At 42.8% G+C, this 13,748-nt stretch overlaps 1 protein-coding gene across 6 annotated transcripts in view; it reads left to right on the top strand.

Annotated features, from left to right (window-relative positions):
• The window catches only part of DLGAP1 (DLG associated protein 1), a 288,426-nt gene that overhangs the window by 71,782 nt on the left and 202,896 nt on the right, over positions 1 to 13,748 (top strand). For all 6 annotated transcript variants that reach the window (XM_065932530.1, XM_065932529.1, XM_065932533.1 and 3 more), the window contains exon 2: positions 2,006 to 2,220. In XM_065932530.1, coding sequence (XP_065788602.1) covers positions 2,006 to 2,220 — 215 coding nt within the window. The remainder of the gene's footprint in view (positions 1 to 2,005; positions 2,221 to 13,748) is intronic.

Raw genomic sequence — 13,748 nt, 5'->3', positions numbered from 1 at the left:
CTGCTTCTCATTTGAGAAATTAAAAAAAAATAGAGTTGTTGTGTTGATGAAATAAGATCTTATAAGCAAACTGCATAGCATACTTAAGTGTTAATAATGAAACATGGCATTATTTAATGGATAATCAGTAAATATTGGGTTGGCCAATAAGTTCATTTGTTAAGATGTTATGGAAAACACCAGATGAACTTTTGGCCAATCCAGCAGTTAGCATGAAAATGTTAAATACTTTTTTACCTTCTCATTGCCAACGTGGCCACTTCTAGGAGCCCTTCTTGGACCCTCCTTCTCCATCACCATTACATAACTCCTGTTTCCAGTGTCTCCTTAGCTCATACTCCATTTACGGGACCACATCTGAGGCTTGGTAACACCTTGACTTGGAACTGTTCCCAACCTTTTGTCTGCTTTGTCTTCATATCTCCATTATCAGCACTTCGAGGGCAAGAGGCAGCCTCCTTATTTTCTGGTCTCCTTTAATTAAGCCCTGTTCCCTGTTCTGTGCACAGTTCATAGGTTGGTCATTATATCTTAATGGATAAAAAGAGTGGCCATTGTTATGCATTTTTTATTTAACAAATGGAGGAGGAATGAGATCCTAGTGTGGACCCACACTGAACTGCACTGTGCTTAGTCACTCAGTCCTGTCCGACTCTGCGATCCCGTGGACTGTAGCCCGCCAGGCTCCTCTGCCCATGGAATTCTGCAGGCAAGAATACTGGAGTGGGTAGCCATTCCCTTCTCCAGGGGATCTTCCCGACCCAGGAATCAAGCACGAGTCTCCTGCATTACAGGTGGATTCTTTTACCCTCTGATCCACTAGGAAAGCCCTAAGAACTAAAAATAAGGTCAGAAACAAGCCTTTCTGTCATAGGATCGTGCCCTGATGAACTCAAGGGAAATGATTGCTTTGGGTGGGCCAAAAAGTTCATTCGGTTTTAAGTAAAAATAAAAAGACATATTTTTCATTTTCACCCAGAACTTTATTGAACAACATATTCACTAACTGAAGAAACTCTTCTGGCCAACCCAATAGAAAGACAAATGAGTCATGTACTGAGAGCATTATCTTGTGGGTTCCTCACAATTAGGGACTTGGAGCAGGATCCAACGAAACAAGAGGAAAAGAACAGCTAAGTAGTGGCTCAGTCGGGTAAGTAGGGTAACCATAAAGCCAGAAGGGGAAAAACTCTTTAAGACGTGGTATGTGTTTGGGTACATGGGGGACAGTGTGTGTAGAGGCCAAGAAAAATTAAAATTAAGAAAATGCCACTAGTTTTCATGAGGAGATCATTGGAAACCTTCAAAGAGTGTGTCCAGCAACCTATAGAGGCTAAATCCAAATTAAGAGGATTCAGAAAGAATCGGTGGTTGGGAAGTGAACATAGCTGGTGTAGACCAGTGGTTTGGGAGGAAGCAAGATTGGATACAAGATGCTAAAGATGGAAGACGCAGGAAAGATGTCAACAAAACAGAACCATTCTTGAATTTCCAATGACAACTGAAAACAAATCATTGCAAAGCTCAAATAAAACCGCTCTCTAGAGGCATCTGTATATGCCTATTACTTCCAGCATGAGAAAATTGAGAAGTGTAAGTGAATCTGATGGTTCTAATATCCCTAGTACACAGGTTCTTTCAAAGATTGAGACATGGATTAGCATGTATTGAAAATATTTTCAGACTAATTATGGTAAAGTATTATTGCTGAAAGTTAATGTCTAAAGTTTTAAATAATTACTGGCATTACCCATATTCAGGGTCAGGAAAGAAAAAGATAAACTATTTTTTAATATTTATGTGTATTTATTTATTTGGCTGCACTGGGTCTTAGTTGTGGCATGGAGGATCTGTAGCTGTGGCATGTGGGATCTAGTTCCCTGACCAGGGATCAAACCCAGGCCCCCTACATTTGGGAGCAAGCAGTCTTAGCCACCACACCACCAGGGAAGTCCCAAAGGTAGACTTTTATACAGAATGAACTCTCTGTTTTGTATCTGCATAGGTCCCTCAGGATGAATGGACAGGGTACACCCCTCGAGGTAAAGATGATGAAATCCCCTGCCGAAGAATGCGGAGCGGCAGCTACATCAAGGCCATGGGAGATGAAGACAGCGGTGACTCGGACACCAGCCCCAAGCCTTCTCCCAAAGTGGCTGCGCGAAGGGAAAGCTATCTCAAGGCGACTCAGCCATCCCTCACAGAACTCACCACTCTCAAGTGAGTGTTTCCAATACTCTACTTCCCATACCCCACTTCCTGTTTTATCCCTTATGATCTGATCATACAGCTTCTAGAGTAAGTGTGGCAAACAACATCCCACAGGTGGAGCAGCATGATATATTGAAGAGTCTATTGGTTTTGACCTTGGGTCTGACATACATACCAGTGCCTTCAAAGACATGGTATCCAGGTGTGTTTTGCATAGAGCATAAGCTGAACCATCAACCTCCAAAAAGAGTTTGCAACAATCCAGAATGACTTCTAAAGAGAATTAGGAGTTCTCATCAATGAGGGCGTCTGTGTATTCCCACTCTTGGTTGTTTGTTTAGCCATCAAATCCACAGGGCAATGCTTCCTTAAAAAACTCTTGAATTTTTCAGATGACTGAGTGATAAAATAGTGTAGGTCAGTGGTCCCTAGTGGTTTATCTGTATTGTTTAAAGTCAATGCTGAGTTCCTTCTGAGGCCACTGGGAGAATCAAATGAGAGATACTGAAAGCACTTGGTAAACTGTTGTTCACAGTTTGTAAAAAAGGCCTGAGGAGAAAGAAATGGCAACCCACTCCAGTATTCTTGCCTGGGAAATCCCATGGACAGAGGAGAGGAAAAAAAAAAAAAAAAAAGGCCTGAAAACAAATGAATATATTCCTAGTGATCAGGATGGATGATCAAATATACTTCCTATTCATTGGTTCCTTTGTGCGCACGCACACACACACACACACACACACACACACACACACACACACACACACACACAGAGCTAACATGAAAAGGGCACTGATCATTTCGAGGCACTCTTCTTTTTTTTCTTTTTCCGAGGCACTCTTCTGAGTGTTTCACATACACTATCTTTTCCAGTCTTCACAGTTACTCTTGAGGTAGGATATATAACCATCCATGTAAAGCTGACAAAAAAAATTGAGACACAGAACAGTTCAATAACTTTCCCACAGTAGCCCTTCTAGAAGTGACAGAGCTACGGTTTTGAACCCAGATCATCTCGCCTCAGAGCCTGTGCTCTTGAGCAACATGCTGTCCTAAGTCTTTTTTGAATGAACAGATGAAAAAGGAGATGGCATTCCTGGGGTATATCGTGGGGAATGGCTTTGAGGTACCATTATTTTTACTGTTCACCATGTACATGCAGCTCTCCTTTTCTCAGCATATGGCAATGTTGCACTTCTCTGCCGCTTTGAAATCAGCGTGGTCATGTACGTGGCTTTAGTGATGAAATTTGAACAAAAGTGTTGTGTATCACTTCCAGGAAGTGCGGCCCTACTCCCTGGGTCCACTTTTCTGATTTGAGGACCATGGGAACACCAATTGAGATATACCTTCTGTCTTTCTGGGTATCTGAGTGAATGCAATGAACAGGGCCTCCTGCCAGCTCATGATATGGACACAAGAAACATGTCCAAGAAATGAAGTTGTGAGCAAGAAATAAACTTGATCGATTTGCAGTTGTTTATCAACAGAGCCAAACTTGTTCTATCCTAACTTATACATAAATTGATACTAGGAATGGAGTACTCATGTAACAACAAAATAAACTAAAGCATATGACTGATTATAGGATTTGGTAGCAGAAAGCAAGGTAATTATCAGAGGCTGGTACATACTGATCCATGTTATGCAGTGGTGAGTCATTTGGTAAATTGTTGTCTAGAACATGGACGGTAGATGAGGTAACAAAAGAACTCTAACTCTAGGGAAAGTAGTTGCAAAACATATTGTTAACAGAATGCGTCGGTTGCTCTTGGCAGCCTTCAACACCGTGTTCCATGATTTGAAATAGACTCGGAAAAGAATTGGTTACAATACAATAGTAATGAAAGGGAATAAGAAGAGTCTAGACATTTGTGGACTTGTGTGACTGGAAGAAGCAATTGATCTCAATCCAGTTTGTAAAAGGTAAATCTGAGAAAGCATTTGAATGAAGAAGATAGGATGAAAACTAACCCATGTGACAATGTTCAAATCAAGAACATGGCCCCAGACTTCCCTGGTGGTCGAGTGGTTAAGAATTCACCTGCCAATGCAAGGGACATGGGTCCAGGAAGGTTCCACATTCCCTGGCTCAACTAAGCCCATGCACCACTGATCCCAAGTTCTTGAGCCCATGCTCCACAAGAGAAGCCACTGCAATGAGAAGCCCACACACTGCATTTATTTAGAGAGTAACCCCCATGAACCACAACTCAAGAAAGCCCAGGTGCAGTGACAAAGACCCAGTCCAATGACAAGTAGATAAATAAATATTTTTTAAGTTAAAAATAAAAAAGGACATGACTCCATGCTCCATTATTCATGCTTTGAGTGGAATCAGATGATTTAGAATGAAGATGCAATTAAGTAAATATTTTTAACTAGATTAAAATGCTTCAGAGAAGAACAGTGGATAGCTTGGTAAGCTGAGAGTACATGAGATAGAAAGGCATGAGGGTAGGAAGGCAAACAAATAAGACAGAGATGGTCATGGCATCTCCAAGGGATCTACGAGTATGATGCCTGCTAAATGGAACTCACTGGAGCCAGTAGGTAAGAAGTTGACTGTGTGGCTTCCCTAGTAGTTCATGGCAAAGAATCCACCTGCCAGTGCAGGAGACAGAGTTTCTACCCCTGATATGGGAAGATCCCATGTGCCACGAAGCAACTAGGCCTGTGCACCACATCTAGTGAACCTACATGCGTAACTACTGAAGCCTGTGCCCGGCAGCAAGAGAAGCCCCGCTATGAGAAGCCGCACACCACACCTAGAGAGTAGCCCCCGCTCGCTGCAGCTAGGGGAAAAAAAGCCCACGCAGCAACAAAGACCCAGAACAGCCAAAAAATAAATACAAATAAATATTTTTAATTATTTTTTTAAAGAAGTTGACTACGATGATCTTGAGAGGACCTGCTTCCCAAAGATTCACAATGAAAAGACACAGCAAAGAGAGACATCCTAAAATGTCTATTGGCTCCAAGGAGCCAATATTTCCTAATGTGTACTTTGAATATTTTGGATGTGGTCATACAGGACAACAGAAATGGAGGACTCTCCCACGGAGCTGAACAACATGGACAAGGACCAGGGAAGTTGTTCCAAGGAGTAGAACCCAGGCTCCACCCCAGGACTCACATCAGCCAGAAAGAAAGTCAAAGTTGCTCAGTCATGTCTGACTCTGTGACCCCATGAACTGTACAGTCCATGGAATTCTCCAGGCCAGAATACTCAAGTGGGTAGCCATTCCCTTCTCCAGAGGATCTTCCCAACCCAAGGATCGAACCCGGGTATCCCACATTGCAGACAGATTCTTTACCAGCTGAGCCATGAGGGAAGCTCAAGAATACTGGAGTGTGTAGCCTATCCCTTCTCCAGGGGATCTTCCCAACCCAAGAATCAAACCGGGGTGTGCTGCATTGAAAGCAGATTCTTTACCAACTGAGCTTTCAGGAAACATCAAACAGTGCCTACTTAACTCTGAATCTCCTCAATCCTTTGGTCATTCGGTCCTTCCTCTTTTCACCCCAGGCCAAGCCTGAGTCAGGATATTCTCACGGCCTTTCCTGTTTCAGCTGCACTTCCTGCTTGCACTTCCAGGTGAGAACTCACTTCACTGCAGCCTCTGGCATCTCCCTCAATCTGCTCTGCATTCTCCCAGTGTGCTTTGAGTGGCTCCTTTTCCTAGGCACCCAGGTGGTTTTCCTTTTCTCCTCCATTTGAACCCACTGTCGTATCTTTTGCTCACCTCCGCAGTCTTGGTGAGTCCATTATTCCAACCAGCTCTTTATTCTTTCTGCTTTCAACTCTGGGCCTCACATCTTCGCTCTGACAGCTAGTTGCTGTGTAACCATGGACGAGTTATTGAATCTTCCTAAGACAGAGATTCCTCATTTGTGAAGTGGGGACAGCCTCATGTATAGAGTTACAGTGATAAAACAAAGCTAATGTGAGCCCTGAGTACTCGATCAGGCATTTAGAACCTAATTAAAACTGAAATCTCTCTCCTGTGTTTTAAACTTTCCATTCCTTCTCTCTAAAAAGCATTTAAATTCCCTTTCATCCCTTCAGCTCCCTCAAAGATACATAGTTCTTTCCTCTCCAAGGCTGTGATCATTGCAGGGACAGCGCAGGATCCAAACAGCCTTTTCGAAAGAGCAATTCTATAGCAAGAGATGAGGACAGGGTACAGACTACAAGAGTCACACACCCATCTCATTTGGAGGAGGGTATTCACACCCCAAATACAAACCTATTTTTTTTTAAACTGGGCGTGATGACAGGGGCTAAATATAATAGACAATTTCTTGTACTAGTTTTGTCTATATTTTTAGATGCTCATTGATGTTTATTGTAGCAGCACTGTAATAGTGAAAAATTGGAAACAACTTAAATACATACCAGCAGGGGAAGGGATAAATAACTGTGGCAGATTCATAAAATGAGTTATCAAATGGTGCCAGCGGTGGTGCTGGTAGTAAAGAACCTGCCTGCCAGTGCAGGAGATGTAACAGACCCGTGTTCAGTCCCTGGGTTGGGAAGATCCCCTGGAGAAGGAAATGGCAACCCTCTCCAGTATTCTTGCCTGGGAAATCCCATGGACAGAGGAGCCTGGAGGGCTACAGTCCATAGGATCACAAAGAATCAGACACAACTGAAGCAACTTAGCACGCATGTACACCAATATGGGTAAATACCAAATGCAGAATGAAAGACATACACTTTTTAAAAGTTAAAAGCACACAAAATAATACTAGGTACTATTTGTCTTTTAACTGAGCTTTGTTTCTTTTCTTGAAGAAGGTTGGAAAGTATTTAAATAATTTGTCTATGAGTAAATGAATGAGTTTCTCTGTTTTAAACTTTTTCCACTTCTTACTTTTTAGGGAGTTGCAGGTAGTTGATAGGATAAAAGACAAAAGAAGACAGTGTCATGGTCAAGGAGAGATGGGAAAGTATCCTGAGTTTGTCGATGAGGATGTAAACGCACAAGTTTGTATCGTTAGGTGATACTAGGCTGTTCACCCTCCCATTGGAAGGAGCATGTGCTGTTATATGTTAGTTACTGAGGAACTGGAGAGGGATATCAAAGCATTTGGGCAAAATAGACAGCAAAGGAAAACAGAGGCATTTCCCTCCACTTAGGACTAAGAAGGGAAGATGTACATGGCTGTGTTCTTCAATGTGGTTCACATCGACAGGTAAAAAAAAATCATCCTGCTCCCCTCTTCGTGGCCTGTGCCCCTCCTTTTTCTGGGAAGAGGAGGAACACGAGGAGCTGCAGGTGGGCAGGAGGGCATGTGGAATGTGAAGACACAGCTGAGGACACAGTCTGTCTAGAGGGGGGCAAAGAGAGAAAGGAAACTTCTACAAAAGAGAAGCCAAACAAGAGACTCCAGCGAGAGGTCACAGGCTGGGGTTCCTGATGCAGAATGGATTTAAGTTCCCAGAATTAAGGCTGTAGGAGAACAACCCCTTTGTCTCTTCTCATATTATTTTGTTTACCAGCACCACCTTCTTTTGTCTTTAAACCGTGAACTGCCAGCGCTTTGTGCTTCATCAGCGCTGAAAGCTTCCTTAAGACCAAGGAGACGAGGGACAGCACCTTGGGTGATGGCAGTCACTGAGAAGTGTGGCTGAAGCTCTGTTGAGGAGGCTTCTGAGGCCCAGAACCCTGTACTTATCTGGAGGGGAGCTGGGATCCTTTGGATCCATCCTCTGCAATGCAGGAGACCCAGGTTCGATCCCTGGGTCAGAAGGATCCCCTGGAGAAGGGACTGCAACCCACTCCAGTATTCTTGCCTGGAGAATTCTATGGACGGAAGAACCTAGTGGGCTACAGTCCGTGGGGTCGCAGAGTCGGACACGACTGAGCGACTAACACTAACACAACTGGGATCCATTAACGCTGGGATCCGCTAATGCTGTTTGCAAGGGCCTGGGGTGGGTCTGAGAGGGAGCCATCTAAGTGGACCATCCAAGTTAAGAGGACGAGACTCTCATTTAATTTGGGGGTGGGGGTGGGGATGGGGCTCAGAGACACGAAACCATTGCCAAAAGCCACAGAAATATTTATATTTTTTTTAAGTTTCAGGATTAGAAAAAGAATGATGATCTCAAGGATTAACCATCCTGAAAATGAAAACTTATCTGCCCTCAAAGCATTTAGAATTGAAAATAAATCTTCCTGAAGTCTTTTGTTACTTTATCAATATTGCAGGAAGCTCTGGCTGGTCCTTTCCTGAGCCAGTCAAGCACAGACACCTGGGGCCCTTCTCACTGATTTTGGAAGAGTTCCAAAGTCTATAACATTAGAAACTGATTATTTTTCCAGGAGAAAATTTTTCTTAGTGCTTGGATGAAGGGATAAAGAACTACGAAGAGATTTTAAAGTGTTATTTGCTGAGGATTAATGGACATTAACTTGAATTTAACTTGAGAATCTTCTAAATGACAGCTCACTTACCATTTTTTTTTAATGTTCTTCTTACAGTCTATTGAATAAAAGTCTAAGTTGGGATTTGGACATGGCTTTGACTAATCATGGAGCAGACAGTTGTCTCCTTTCCATAATAAATAGCATATTCTAGCCAATCCAAGTAAAAGACTTAAATCCTTCATCAGAGCCAAGCTGAGGTGACCTGCTTTGAGGGAACTCAGGCCTCCAAACCTCTGTCTTCCTTGCCTGAGAACTTACTCTTAAGCATTCAGAAGACCTTTTCGAGAGTACTAATGTTCTTGGGTGATGTGTTATTTCAAACCATTGTCAGTTAATAATGAAGAACACTGTAGCATCGACACATATACGCTGCCATGTGTAAAACAGAGAGCTGGTGGGGACTGCTGTATGACACGGGGAGCCCAGCCTGGTGCTCTGGGGTGACCTAGAGGGGTGGGGTGGGGGAGGGAACCGAGGCGCAGGAGGGAGGAGACACATGTCCACTTTACGTTGCCGTCCTGCAGAAACCAACACAACATTGTAAAGCAATTTTCCTCCAATTAAAAAATAAATTTAAAAAATAGTGAAGAAAGAAGGACAAGCTAGCAGCAAGGGGAAGGGATTTTTTACGATCTGTGGGAGAAGAGACGGGAGTGAGAGAGGTGGTGGTCCCCAGAGTGTAGCAACGAAATTAAAGAGTAATGAGAGAGACTTCTCCAGGAGCTTTGCAGCCTGCAGATGAAGCTCATTGTCTCAGGACTCCTTCTGACTCCAGAACATTCCACTGACCTTAGGCCTTACCTATCGGAAGACACAATCACTGACATTAAGTAGCTGATGAAAACCAGCCTCAGAAATAAGCCGTCAAGATGCCTCTGGAAAACAGAAAATGGAAAGGAAGAAAGAAAAACCATGTACAAGAGTGTGGGAGTGCCTCCTCTCCAACATTCCTGAGAGAAGATGGGAGCTGAAAACCTCAAACAAAATGTTTGCCCCATCTCACTTGGCTAATTTTAGTTATCTTGGTTCATGGCTATGATTCATCTCTAAAGCTGTGAATTGCTGGGGAGGAAGGAGGGGTGGGGGGAATGGACTTAAATGTCAAAGAAGCAGGAACAAAAATATAGTTTTCTTTTTTGGGGAACTAGAATTCCAGGATATGGGGATCTTTTTCTTCTCATGAGGGATGGAATGCTTCAAACTTCTAGAAAAATAATGAGCTCCAGTCAAAACATCGTCAAGAAATAAAAGAGTAGATTATGGGTTGTGTCATGTAGGAATGTTTGCTTTCCTAATGTACTCCCCTGTTTTTCTTTCTGTGCCTCTTTAAATCCCATTAAACTAGACATCGCTAAGACTCCTATGTAGCTGGGTATGATGGAAGCTTAAGACATGGACTGTAACAAGAAATGGAGCTCCAGGGGCGGACGAGGGAGGGATAACGGAGACAGACTCTGAGAAATAAGTCTGGGGGATGCAATGGTAGCCCAGAGAAGAAGCTCCAATACTTTGGCCACCTGATGTGAAGAGCCGACTCATTGGAAAAGACCGATCCTGGAGAAGATGAAGGCAAAAGGAGGAGGGAGCAGCAGAGGATGAGATGGTTAGATAGCATCACCGACTCAACGGATGTGAATCTGAGCAAATTCGGGAGACAGTGGAAGACAGAGGAGCCTGGTGTGCTGCAGTCCGTGGGGTGACAAAAAGTTGGGCATGACTTGGTGACTGAACAACAACAAAAAATGACGGTGAACTGTTGTCTTGCCTGTTGAAGAACAGAGGGCGACAGAGATGGTTGCTCAAACTCCATCTTTGGAAGAGAAAAACGTTTTTCAGTGTAGTGGGTGTCCCCTAGTAAATTGGGTACCGTGTGGAATTTTCATAGGTTTGGAGGAAGAGAAGAGCGGTAACTGGCCTGATACTCAGGTACCCTATCTTTCTACCACCAGTTTAGCCACTATTCCTGTGTTCACCTCTCTCTGCTCTTAAGACTTCTCAGCAGTAAAAAAAATATATATGTATACACATAGGATGAATTGAGAGAGTAGCGTTGACATATATACACTACCGTATGTAAAATACGTAGCTGGTGGGAAGCTGCTATGTATGTAGCACGGGAAGCTCAGCTCCACGCTCTGTGATGACCTAGAGGGGAAGGATGGGGAGGTGGAGGGAGGCTCAAGAGGGTGGAGATGTATGTATACATCAGCTGATTCATGCTACTGTACAACAGAAGCCAACACAACATTGTAAAACAATTATCTTCCAATTAAAAATAAATTTGGGAGGACAATGGATACCTGTGTATGGGCGGCTGAGTCCCTTCGCTGTTCGCCTGAAACTATCACAACATTGCTTATCAGCGATGCATGGGTGGGCAGTCGCTTGCCCATGGGTGGGCAAGAGCACAGTAATGAGCTAAGAGTTTAAAAGTAATTTTAATAAACGTGAAGGCTTAGGTTCTCAGAACTCTTTGAGATGACTGCTCAGTCGCTTCAGTCGTGTCCGACTCTGCTACCCCAGGCTTCCCTGTCCTTCACTATTTCCCAGAGTTTGTTCAAACTCATGTCCATTGAGTTGGTGATGCTATCCAACCGTCTCATCCTCTGTCACCCCCTTGTCCTCCTGCCCTCAGTCTTTCCCAGCATCAGGGTCTTTTCCAGTGAGTCAGTTCTTTGCATCAGGTGACCAAAGTATTGGAGCTTCAGTATAAGCATTAGTCCTTCCAATGAATATTCATGGGTGATTTCTTTCAGGATTGACTAGTTAAATAAAAATACCAAAAATCAAAAGTCCACCAGGAGATGAGTGGGTCATTTCCCTTTTTATTGCTATTTTCTATTGTTTGTTGTGATGATAGCCTACACCACAACAAATGCCATGCCTACACACCTCTCCTTTCTGCTTAGGAATGATGGAAAGGTTTCCTTCTTTATTACAGTATTCTAGAAAGAACATTTGGGACTTCCCTGACGGCCCAGTGGCTAAGACTCCACTCTCCCAGTGCAGGGGACCCAGGTTTGATCCCTGGTCAGGGAACTAGATCCCACATGCGGCAACTAAAGATCCTGCATGCCACAATGAAGATCAAAGAGCCCTCACATCACAGTGTAGACCCAGTGCAGCCAAATAAATAAATAAATATTTTTTTAAATACTTGTAAAAATTCTAACAGCACCATAGTGTGCTTGAATAGTATGTAAAAGTCTTCCTCCCCTCTCCAATCCCTGTTTTGCCCCTCCTTAGAGACAAGAATTGGAACCATTTCTTGTGTATACTTACAGAAATGTTCTATGCATATCTTACACACGCATCTACATTTTCTTTATGCATGCTATTCTACAATTTGTTCTTTTCAATTAAAATTCTTAAACATCGTTTTACATAAATGCACATAGATTAACTTTTCTTTTAAAATTGTTAACAACTGCAAAGTATTCCATTGTATGTGTGAACAATAATTTAGGTAACCTCTTCCCTCTTTAATGTGGAGTATTCTTTATGCAAAGCTTTAGAAGGTAAAAAGGACTTGCTATAAGGAAAGAGCTATTTCTCTTTGGTTAAGGGATTCTAAATCGTGGGCAAGAACACAGTAATGAGCTAAGAGTTTAAACGTAATTTTAATAAACGTGAAGGCTTGGGATCTCAAAGCTTTTGATCATTTGAAGAGAGTGAAAAGGAAGCAAAAAGCATGATATAAAGTGAAATATGTCCCCAGCCACCAAAATCAAAAGCTATTATCATAAAGTCTGCCTTTTCAATTCCTTGCATGCAGGACTGGGTTCTAAGACAATGCCACGCAGGGGCTGAAAACAACCAACCTACTACTGGAAAAACAATCCACTGGCCATTGTAAAAAGAAGTGGATTTTTTGGTTTGCGGTTTTTAACTGACAGTCGTGATCTTTTGATCAACAGCTAGAAATTTCCAACTTCTTGTTTCTGAATATAGTGAGATCCAGTGAACTGCTTAGTTCAGTTCAGTTCAGTTGCTCAGTAGTGTCCAACTCTTTGCGACCCCATGAACCATAGCACGCCAGGCCTCCCTGTCCATCACCAACTCCCGGAGTCCACCCAAACTCATGTTCATTGGGTCAGTGATGCCATCCAACCATCTCATCCTTCTCCTGCCCTCAATCTTTCCCAGCATCAGGGTCTTTTCAAATGAGTCAGTTCTTCGCATCAGGTGGCCAAAGTATTGGAGTTTCAGCTTCAACATCAGTCCTTCCGATGAACACCCAGAACTGATCTCCTTTAGGAAGGACTGCTTAGAGAATAGGTTAAGATCCTCCCACTCCTCCGGCCCTGACTGTCTTGAAAAAACAGCTACCATCTTACGTGGAGGAAATTCTTAGTATTAGCAGGAGGGAGAAATAATCTTTAGGGAAAAAAAACAATCTTACATTGTTTTGTCTTGTTTTCCTAAAATAAGGTAAATCTATTAAGTTCCTGTGCTATTTAACCCCCAGACCTTCCCTGAGTTTGGTTAAGTAGTTGCACATAGCAACCACCCACCCTGGAAGAAGCTGAGCTGAGCAGTGTGGAAAACAGCGTGGTGAACCTCCATCCACCTTCTCTCATCCCTTCCTGTGTTCTGGAGGTGACTGCGTTAAATCTCAGCTTCGTCAGAAGGAGTGTTATGACTGTGGGAAACCTTTCTCAAGCGCAGTGGTTATGAGAGTTATTTCATTTTTATGCAGCTTTCACATTTGTAAAAGTTTGCCATCATAGCTCATGTGATCTTTAAACAGCCCCTCTTTCTCTGCAAGAAAATCTACTCCACCTGTTACAGGTTAGGAGCAGGACTGGAGCTCAGGTCAGGTCTCCTTACTCTTCAGCCAGAATGTTCTTCAAGATACTAATTGCCAGTGCAGAATAGGTAAAGGACACAATTTCTTTTTAACTAAGATTTCTTAAAAATTTATTTTATTGAAGTATAGTTGATTTACAGTGCTGTGTTAATTTCTCTGTATAGCAGAATGATTTGGTTATACATATATGTTTTTTCATATTCTTTTCCATTATGGTTTAATCCCAGGATATTGAATATAGTTCCTTGTTCTATAGAGTAGGACCTTGCTGTTTATCTGTTCCATATATA

The sequence above is a fragment of the Muntiacus reevesi genome, chromosome 4, assembly GCF_963930625.1.
Source record: "Muntiacus reevesi chromosome 4, mMunRee1.1, whole genome shotgun sequence".
NCBI classification, from domain to species: Eukaryota; Metazoa; Chordata; class Mammalia; order Artiodactyla; family Cervidae; genus Muntiacus; species Muntiacus reevesi.
This window is presented reverse-complemented; position numbering and strand designations above follow the sequence as displayed.